This window comes from Mesoplodon mirus, assembly GCF_964341445.2.
Source record: "Mesoplodon mirus genome assembly, chromosome: 1".
Taxonomy (NCBI): Eukaryota; Metazoa; Chordata; class Mammalia; order Artiodactyla; family Ziphiidae; genus Mesoplodon; species Mesoplodon mirus.
In genome coordinates, this window is record NC_138976.1 from 40764557 (window position 1) to 40775523 (window position 10967).

Sequence of the window (10967 nt, forward strand, 5' to 3'; positions counted from 1 at the left end):
CAGGTGGGCAAGGCATGTTGGATAAGGTGCTGTTCTACCAGGGCAGACAGGCACCCAGGATTTGTTTGAATCTCCTTCTAAGCACTTCTAGCTTTTTCTTTCCTTGGTCTCATCAGCATTTAAACCGAAACCTCACACTGAAGATGTGTCTAAAACATGACTCCTCATCTCCGCTCTTCCACTGCAAATACCCTCCCTTCCTTCCCTCCGCCCCATACTGATTCCTGAGACCAAACAACTACCAGCTGGATTTCCAGGGCTTCTACACTCAGCGTGTAACTAAGTGGCCAAGAGAGAAAGGTCAGGTCATGCTGGACTCCTCTTTTCAGCTTTCACAACCAATCAACCAAGTCTTAACTGTGGCACCTCCGGAATATTCCTGAGATCTGTTCATACTCTCAAAGCCCACTGCCACCATTCCACCCACGGCTCCAGCTCTGGATCTCTTGAGTGAACTACTGTACCGGTCTCGAATTGGTCTCCTGACGTCTAGTTCTCCCCACCCCCATCTATCTTCCATGCTGCCTCCCCCGAGTATCTTTCCAACCTGCTGACGGCACTTCCCTACCTAAAACCTTCAGTAGTACCTCTGGCCTGAAGGCTCGAGGCTAGGACTGCTAAACTGTATTTCCATGCACCCAGGACTCTGAAGCTCACCAGAGAACCTCCTACCCTGAGTCATGACATGTGTCATGTACATCTTCGTCTTCAGAAGTTGACCAGGAGCTCCCTGAGGGCTAGGCATAGAATTGATTCCTTTCTGTTACCTAGTGTCCAGCCTAAAATCTGGTAAGGGAGGATGCTCAGTAGGGAATGCTAAAATTAATTGAAGCAAGAGAACAACGGAAATGCAGTATGACACAGACGTGCCAGCCCCAGGACCCTAACTGGCTGGTCTAAAGTGAAAAACTTTGTCCTGTTCAAAACAGCTCACGTGCTTAACAGATGTGCCTGAGGATCAGTTTGCAATGGAGCCAAAGGTTGGAAGCTCCAGGGGTAGGTGTGGGGCCTTTGGAGACCTGGATAAAATTGGTACAACATGCTGCACAGGCAAAAGGGTGAACAGTCTGCTTTAATAGCTGAGTTAGATTCTGAGATTAGTTGGCAGGAGAGAAGATGTTTCAGTTTCAAAATATATTCTAGTATACTTGCTGAAATACATTCATTGTAGCAATGAAATCTCCTTAACTCTTCAGGAGAATTTTAAAAAGAAGCTTAAGCCTGCTAGCCAAAAAGTGATCCTAATTGGGTGAGGCATCCTCTCAAGGGTGAAGGTTGGTGGTCGGTGGTCACCATTCAATGGAGATGCTGCTCTTAACTTCCACAATCACAACAAAAGTCTCTTTGTGGGTCCACAAAAAATATTCGCAATGATAAAATCCAGGTCCCCCGGAGCCAGAGGGCTTGGGGCCATCCAAATGAACTCCATAACCTTATTAGGAAGAGGATGAAAAGAAAGAAGACCTCCAAAACTAAAAATGCACTTTGTTGCTTCTACGAAAATTTGTGTCCTGAGAAGTTCTTCTTAAAGAATGCATAGTCGTCATTCAGAAACAGACTTTGGTAACAGCCTAAGGAGGTAATATACAATTTCTATTCATTTTCTTTTTCCTTTTTCTGTATTAGTTCCTAAGGAAACTGCTCCATTCTATTAGAGGACCTGAAAAGTTATTTCAGGGCAAGTACAAAAGAAAAGAAAAGTTCTCACAGGTAAACTGTTGTTCTTGACCTTAGGAATAATGGCCACATCTGATGTGATTTCTTTTTTTTTTTTTTTTTTTTTGCAGTACGCGGGCCTCTCACTGTTGTGGCCTCTCCCGTTGTGGAGCACAGGCTCCGGACGCGCAGGCTCAGTGGCCGTGGCTCACGGGCCCAGCTGCTCCATGGCATGTGGGATCTTCCCGGACTGGGGCACGAACCCGTGTCCCCTGCACCGGCAGGCGGACTCTCAACCACTGTGCCACCAGGGAAGCCCTGATGTGATTTTTTACATGAAGAAAACCCATATTTACTTTAAAAAAAGGATGGTAAATCTGAAACATTTCAGACATTCCAAAACAAGCCACCCTAACTCTTAGAACTTTTCTGCCGTCCATTCTTTTCCACAGCAGCTGAGGCCACAGAGTGTCCTTGGCTTGCCTCCTCTAACATTTTCAGGGCTCCTGACTCTGGGGCTCCCCCGCTGCGTGTGCTGGCTCCCAGAATCCACACTCCCAATATTTCTAGACCTAGCTGATCATCCCAGGACTCCTGCTGTCTGCGGAGGTCCCTCCTCTATTGAGAGAGGAAGATTAAACTTTCTAGGTTGCAAATTGCCAAACAATGGCAGAGCCATTTTTAACATTAAAAATAAAACTGGGCTCCAATAAAGATGTTAAAATAAATAAATAAATAAATAAATAAAACTGGGCCCTTAATTCCTAAATCGGTCCTCACCTTCTTTCTTCTGGGATGCTCTCCAACAGCATTTGAAGGAAATCCTGGAATAAGAAAAAGGCAAATCATTAAAGATGTCCATCAGTAAATAACCCTGCCCAGAGTCATGCCAGGGACTGAGTGTTCCCAGCTGCTGACAGCTCACCTGCTAGGGAAGGTAGGCCGATACTGAATTATTAGGCTATATACTCAGTTTATTAATTTACCAGGGCTTCAATCCAATCAGTTACAACCACAAACAAATTGAAAAAAGTAACGTTTGTTATTTTGATCTAACCCAACAGTTTATTTCATTTCATGTTTAACTACGTTCAAAAGGCTGGCCCGAGCATAAATGCACTATCCCTCTCTTCTTAACCACGCTCTACTCTTTGTGAGCTTTCCCTGGATATCCTATTACACACTGAATAATCTCAACTCTGGGAGGCTAGTAACCAACAGCTTTTTTGCATTGCTCTATAGACAATAAAGACGAAAATCAAGACAATTAATATCCCAGTGGAGGAACAAAGATGTCACAATTCCAGAAATAGTTCACGGGCCCTTGCCTCCATCTGCAGCCTCTTCTGGCGCCACTGTGCAAGTCCTCGATTGTTTGACATTTAAGATGTTTGAAGAATAGATTTTTTTTTTAATCTAAAGGCATGACTTACACACAAACCCATTTTATCCTTTACTATGGAAAATTTCAAACACATTCAAAAGTAGTAAAAAAGCATAATTACCTTCACGTACCCATTATCCCACAGCCAATCTGCCCCATCCACTTACCTACCTCCTGTATTATTTAGAAGTTTATCGCAAACATTACATAATTTCACCAGTCAATGTTTCAGTAAATATCTCTAAAAGATAAGGCATCTTTTAAAACATAACCACAATACCAGAAGACCTAAAAAATATTCACACACGAATGTTCAAAATCACATTTATATTTAATTTGCATCTTGTGTGTTGTGACCAATCTTTTTACCCCATCTAACTCTGGAATTTTGATTTGGTCTCAACTAGGTTTGTCAGATAAAATATAGGATGCTCAGTTAAACTGGGGGCATATTTACACTAAAAAGTTATTTGTTCTTTATCTGTTATGGGGGTTGTACATTTTTATTTGCTAAATGGGTAAGTCTACTGTCAACCCTCCCTCATCTGAAGGTTTGATAAGATACATTTTGGATAAATACAGAACACGAAACAAACAAGAACAATGTTTAACTTTCTAGAGGCTTGATATTGAGCAATAAATAAGACCTATACGTGAAGGTTTTCTTTCAATAAATTGAAAATAACCCTTCAAACTGGTCCTTTAAAGAGGGCACATGTGTAGGCCCAGATGACCAAATATGAGACTGCTGAATGAGCATCCCTCCAGACTGAAAGGCCCACCCCAATCTAGTCTGCAGATCCAGGGTCAGCACAGGGCTCTGATGAGATCCATTTAACTCAGAGCGTGAGGTGCCAGCAGCAGTGAAGACCGTCATATTACAAACAGATGGAATTACACAGGAATAGAAATCTGCAAACAATTTGTATGACAAGGGTGTTCTTTTACTATCATGGCATTAAGCACAGCCATCACTACACTGGTGAAGCCAGCCATCACTTCCTATGTATTTATGGGTGGCTAGGTCCATTTCTTCCAGAGGCAAAAATCTTCCTATTAAGAGCAGCAGTGAAAGATTTATTTCTTGCAACCTCTGTTCTTCTAAGACTCTACTTGCCTATTGCTGCTTCACCCAAAATAAACAATACAAATACAACAAAACTAATATTAAAAACATGTATCAGTCCCTGCACCCCAATGTTCATAGCAGCACTATTTACAATAGCCAAGATATGGAAGCGACCTAAGTGACCATCGACAGATGGATAAAGTATTACTCAGCCATAAAAAAGAATAAAATAATGCCATTTGCAGCAGCATGGATGGACCTAGAGATTGTCATACTAAGTGAAGTAAGTCATACAGAGACAAATATCATATGATATCACTTACATGTGGAATCTAAAAAAATAATACAAATGAAATTATTTATAAAACAGAAACAGACTCACAGACACAGAAAACAAACTTATGGTTACCAAAGGGGAAGGGGGGGAGGGATAAATTAGGAGTGGGATTATCAGACACGTACTACTATGTTACACACTACTATATATAAAATAGATAAACAACAAGGTCCTACTATATGGCACAGGGAACTATATTCAATATCTTGTAGTAATTTATGATGGAAAAGAATTTGAAAAAGAATATCTGAATCACTTTGCAGTACACACCAGAAACTAATACAACATTGTAAATAAACCATACTTCAATTAAAAAAAATAAACATGTATCAGTCAAAATGGAAGGGGGCAACCCCAAACAGAATAATGCACCTGCAGTGGGTATATTGAGAAAAAATATCTAAGGAAACAAAAGCAATATTTAGAATGCAAAGAAGTATTTTTGACTGAGGTTCTTAGAGTCATTATTTTTATTATTTTAAAAATTATTTTGTAAAAAAATAGTTGAATTAGAAATTAATTTTGCATAATCTATTATTAGATTACTTTGCAGATATTTCATTGGTTTAATGACAGAGTTCTTGCTTCTTAAAAATCCAAGTACTATAATTATAATTTCTTATAATTTTACTTCATTATCTCCTTATAGTCCATATCAACTTATTCCACATTTATCCAGTAATTTATGCCCAATTATGTGGGGGGGAAATTACATTAACTCAATGGCAAGGGGGAGAATTTAATTGCATGAGAAGCAGGAAATCCAGAGTTAACCTTAATTCTGCCCTTTTGCATTTTCCAATTACAATTGGATCTTTCTTTACAAAACTGCAGGGCGCAATGTTTCAGATTTTGTGTGAATACAAGAAAACTGCAGGAAGTCCCCAAGAAACCCTGCTTCATTTTTTAAGAAAGATAACTGTCCCACTTCTTAGCAGGTGGCTATCTGTCTCTTCCTGTCTCAGAGCTGAGACCTGCAGGCCACACAGCAGCTAGCTGAAGGCTGCCAACCAATGCTGAGGATGATGGGTCTAAGGGATCACCCGAGGTCACAAAAAACCAATACCTCAAGCATCTCTAAGACACGATGCCTGTATTTCCACAGGCTATGGGAATGTTTGTCTACAGTGCTAGACATTCTTCTTTGTCCTATGCTCCATCCAATCCAAGAAGACATTTGGTCTCATCCAGGCAGTCTTTGTATCATCAGTGGAACCAACTCAACTGGCCCTTTGTATTCCTTTCATAGACATAATCTTAACCACAAAATGCTAGTTTTCCTGATTCTAGTCATAAATTGGCATATACTCCTGGAGCGGATTCATCAAAGAAGCCTTTCCCCATTCTCCACAACAGAATGTTATAAAAAGAAAGATGTCTCTTATGATTATTCCGTCCCTTACCACCTCTTTTCAATTTTCATCTGTCTTCACTCTTCCCTTCAGCATGTTGGCACTTCTATAAAAACAACTTACAAATATCAATTGGACAAAGAGGGTTTTCTTTCAAGGCTGATTCTAGGATCACTGACAGGATCTAAGACACTGACTTGATCTAGGATCACTGACAAAGTCAGCTAGCAACAAATACTAGGGGTCCCAGTTTCTCACCACTAGAGTATGCCTGAAAACAATTAAAGCCGAAGACAAAATCAGCAACAACAACAACAATCCTGCTGTTCTGACAGTGGTTCAGGGTGAAAGTTTATCTGGATCCCTGACAATTGTTACAAGCCCACACTCTAGTCGAAAAACACATTCCTTGGGAATTGTTTTTTCATTTCTTTTTTTTTTTTTTTTTCTCTTTGCGGTACGCGGGCCTCTCACTGTTGTGGCCTCTCCCGTTGTGGAGCACAGGCTCCGGACGCGCAGGCCCAGCGGCCATGGCTCACGGGCCCAGCCGCTCCGCGGCATATGGGATCCTCCCAGACCGGGGCACGAACCCGTGTCCCCTGCATCGGCAGGCGGACTCTCAACCACTGTGCCACCAGGGAGGCCCCTTTTTTTCATTTCTTAATCTCCTAATAATCTATATACTAATCAGGTCAGTCCCAGACAGTTTATTTTGATTATCACCTAACAACACTAAATTAAGTGTTACAATTAAAAAAAACTACACCGATTTTGGCACATGACGAATTTGGTAATTATTTTTTAGTCCTGGTGAAAGTATTCAACAAAAAGCAGGCGCATGTAGATTCTACTGGATAAACTGACACTGGCTTGATAATTACAAAGGACTAGGGATTTCTGTCAGACATTTTATGAGTGATTACTATGGTCATAGGGAAGGGGGAGGTAGGAGAGGCAAAACAAATAATCAAATTGTTGAAATAAGGACAGTGTTGGCAGCATAAGAACTGAAAAGGAATGAAATGGTCAGGAATAAGTCATTGTTAAGCTCAAGAGAGCAATTTTACTTGGGAGGTGGAAAGATGATAATTCTGAAATACTGGGCAGATGGGGTATTCGGAAAGGAAAGGATTCAAAAATAAATTGGAAAAAGAAGAAACTGAGGAACTTCTGAGTAAAGAAACTGAATCATGGTCTTCCTCATCAATAACTAACTAGCAATATAAACAAAAACACAATCCATTAAAAAAAGTCAGCAAGAACTTCACCAGCAGCATCCAAACAAGGAAAGAATACAGCTTGTGGCATAAACTTCAAAGAGACAACTAAAGAAGAAACATAAGATTCCAACACAGCCTCCAACCCTCCCTCTGTACCACCCGCTCCCTCATGCTTAGCAGGAGTGGTACTGGTGAATTGCCCAAACCCCACAAATTCTCACAAATACCCACACATTTGGAAAGAAACAGGAATATCTTTATTTTTCCTCTCTTTTTGACTGTGAAGGGACTGAAAAATGTTTGCTCAAGTGAGATGAGCAAAACCTGGGAAATAAACAACTGAGGATGACACTCTCATGAACTGTATAGGTTCTAGGGCTCCGAGCTGAATTGGAAGAACAATATTAATTGACAGAGTACCTGCAATGGAAAAACGTGGCACCCAAATTAGGTGAAGAGAATCTTGGCTGGGGACCTTTAACAGAATTTCAAGAGTTAGTGGAGCCAAATTCTTACAACAAAGGCTGTACACAGCTCCAGAGGAGCTCTTCCCCTCCACCTTCTCCATGCATAATATCCAAACTTCAAACCGTAGCTCAGAGGGGAAGAAAAACACTCCTAAGACAAGTTGCAAAAGAAATCAAGGATAACGTTCCAATACATATGAGAATAAACAGAAGGTCAGGACAGTGCAACTCATGCTGAGAATGAGCCAGAAAAAAAGTATGGCAACTATGCAAACTAATACAACAAAAACCCACAAAAAGAGAGAGACAGAAACAAGAAGCATAGCATAAAAGACAAAGAATCCAGTCTTGAAGAAAACAGAATCCAAGGCACAGAAGAAAATTCTCCATGAATGCTTTATTAAAAGATTAAAAGAAAATAATAAGAACATAAATTCAGTAAAATGAAAGCTCAGACAAGATGACAAAACAACTAAATGAGAGGAAGAGATTTCAAAGCAAAGGGAATAAATTAGGGACCAAAATAATACCACTATACAAGCATTTCTAAAACAGAAACATCAAGGAAAAGAATAGCTATTAAAGAAAAAAATTAATAATTTTATAATAATAACATTATAATAAAAAGTAATATTGCTTGAGATAAACATATACTATAAAGAACAAAAAGACAAAAGCGACTAGAAAATAACAAGTACGGAGGACAAAGATGACATAACATACATATAACCAGTAACCTTGAAATTCAGAATCCTGCAAGGGAAAAAAAAAAATGAATGTGTTCAAACATACAATTAAGACAATTTTACTGAAAGAAGGAAGAATAGATTCTGAGTCTAAAAGTGCACAGTGTTTTCCAGGAAAAAAAAACTGATGCAGACTCATGGACACCAAGCCACTTTTGATTAAATTACTAAACATCAATGGTAAAGAATTCTTCTGTCATCTGAGTGGTATAAAGAGAAAAAAACAGACTGACTTCGAAAGTTTCAACAGCAGTATTTAATGCCAGAAGGCAGCTGAGCAATAGCCACAAAGTTCCGAGGAAATGAAAGCATGACCCAAGAATATTATACCCAGACAGTTTGTAATTCAAATATAAAGGCAACAGGCAAACATTCTCAAGCAGCTTGAACATCAATTTGCTAACAAAATTTAGCCAAAGAAGAGTTGAATCAAAATAAAGCATTCATGAATACAGAAGCGTGGTAAAATGACTGTTAGTGAATACCGAAATCCTTTACATACAGAGCTAGGACTATGCAATGTGAAAATTATATTGTAGTAACAGCACACACTATAAATGATATAAACCTCTTAACTATGTAAAAATATTAATTAAGAACAATCTAGAATTGGGGGAAAGGTAGTTGAAGTACATAACTACTGGTTTCCTCATCTTTTACATAAGAGAAAAAACTGATGCTTTCTAAAATAAGATATATATCTAAAGAGAAAAAAACTAACAATTTCAATCTCTTCAAGATTTTCTGTGATTGAAGAATCTTTTAGGAAATGATCTCTCTTATATTTATCTGAAGTTCAAGGAAGTCTTTTATATACACCTTAGTTTCTTTTTCATGTGTTAAATCCAAGTAAAATAAAATTTAAAACATTTCATTAAAAAGCACATATAATATAATCATATTTTTAGAAAATTATTTCTAAATATGTCTTTGTATCTATACATGTGTGTACAATCATACACAAACACACATACATATGTACTATATACCCATATACACATAGATATGTGTATACATATCATATATAATATATAGAAAGAGAGAAAGAAACGGAGTGCAATTTCTAGAATGATGTTCACCTAATATTAACTATAGGTAATTATGGATGGTGAGATTTTGAATGATATTTTACATTCTTCTCTGTACTTTTCTGTACTGATCACTACATTTTTTTATAATGAGTATGTGTCAGTCGAAAAAGTAATAATTTCCAAACTTACTATGGGACTGGCAGAAGGACGACTGGATATTCACATGCAAAAGAATGAAGCTGAACCATCTACCTCACACTATATACAAAAATTAACTCAAAATGGGTAAGAGACCTAAATATAAGAGCGAAAATACAAAGCCCTTAGAACCAAACATAGGAGTAACTTTTAATTAGGCAAGAAGATATTTGCAAATCATATATCTGATAAGGGACTTGAACTAGAATATATAAAGTACTCTTACAACTCAATAAAAGACAACCCAAATAAAAAATCAGCAAAGGATCTCGACAGACGTTTCTCCAAAAAATATATACAAATGTCCAATAAGTCCATGAAAAAATCCTCAGCATAGTTACCAGAAAAATGCAAATTAAAACCACAATGAGATACCACTCACACTCACTATGATGGCTACTATCAAAAAAACCAAAACAACAAGTGTTGGTGAGGATGTGGAGAAATTGGAACCCTTGTGCATTGCTGGTGAGAATGTAAAATGGTGCAGCCCTTGTGGAAAACAATACGGCAGTTGCTCAAAAAATTGAATACCACATAATCTAGCAATTCCACTTCTAGGTATATATTCAAAAGAATTGAAAGCAGGGACTCAAACAGATGTTTGTACACTAATGTTCACAGCAACATTATTCACAAGGGCCAAGAGGTGTAAATAACCCAAGTGTTCATTAATGGATGAATCGACAAACCAAATGTGGAATATGCATACAATGAAATATTGATAGGAAGGAAGGAAGGGAATTCCCTGGTGGTCCAGTGGTTAGGACTCTGTACTTTCAGTGCTGAGGGTTCAATCCCTGGTCGGGGAACTAAGATCCCGCAAGCTGTGTGGCGCGGCCAAAATAAATAAATAAATAAATAAAAATAAAAAGGAAGGAAATTCTGATACATGCTATAACATGGATGAACCTTGAAGACATTTTGCTAAGTGAAACAAGCCAGACACAAAAGGACAAATATTGTATTATTCCATTTGCGTGATGTACCTAGGGTAGTCAAACTCAGAGACAGAAAATAGAATGGTGGTTGCCAGGGGCTGAGGGGAGGAAAGAATGTGGAGTTATTGTGTAATGGATACAAGTTTCATTTGGGGAAGATTAAACTGCTCTGGAGATGCATGGTGGTGACAGTTGCACAACAATGTCAATGTATTGATACTTAATGCACTAACTATACACTTAAAAATGGTTAAAATGGGAAATTTTCTTATGTATATTTCATCACAATTTAAAAGGTTAAAAAGTAAAATTTAAAAAGAGAAATGAGGGGCTTCCCTGGTGGCGCAGTGGTTGAGAGTCCGCCTGCCGATGCAGGGGACACGGGTTCGTGCCCCGGTCTGGGAAGATCCCACATGCCGCGGAGTGGCTGGGCCCCTGAGCCATAGCCGCTGAGCCTGCACGTCCGGAGCCTGTGCTCCGCAACGGGAGAGGCCACAACAGTGAGAGGCCCACGTACCGCAAAAAAAAAAAAAAAAAAAAAAGAGAAATGAGGTACTGATACAAGC

The 10967-nt window shown here is 38.9% G+C and overlaps 1 protein-coding gene across 8 annotated transcripts in view; it reads right to left on the reverse strand.

Annotated features, from left to right (window-relative positions):
* The window catches only part of AOPEP (aminopeptidase O (putative)), a 374682-nt gene that overhangs the window by 111479 nt on the left and 252236 nt on the right, over positions 1-10967 (reverse strand). For all 8 annotated transcript variants that reach the window (XR_014294103.1, XR_014294104.1, XM_082621524.1 and 5 more), the window contains one exon: positions 2437-2480. Coding sequence is in view for 6 of the 8 variants with exons in the window: in XM_082621524.1 (XP_082477650.1) it covers positions 2437-2480 (44 nt within the window). In the remaining 2 variants the exon portion in view is untranslated. The remainder of the gene's footprint in view (positions 1-2436; positions 2481-10967) is intronic.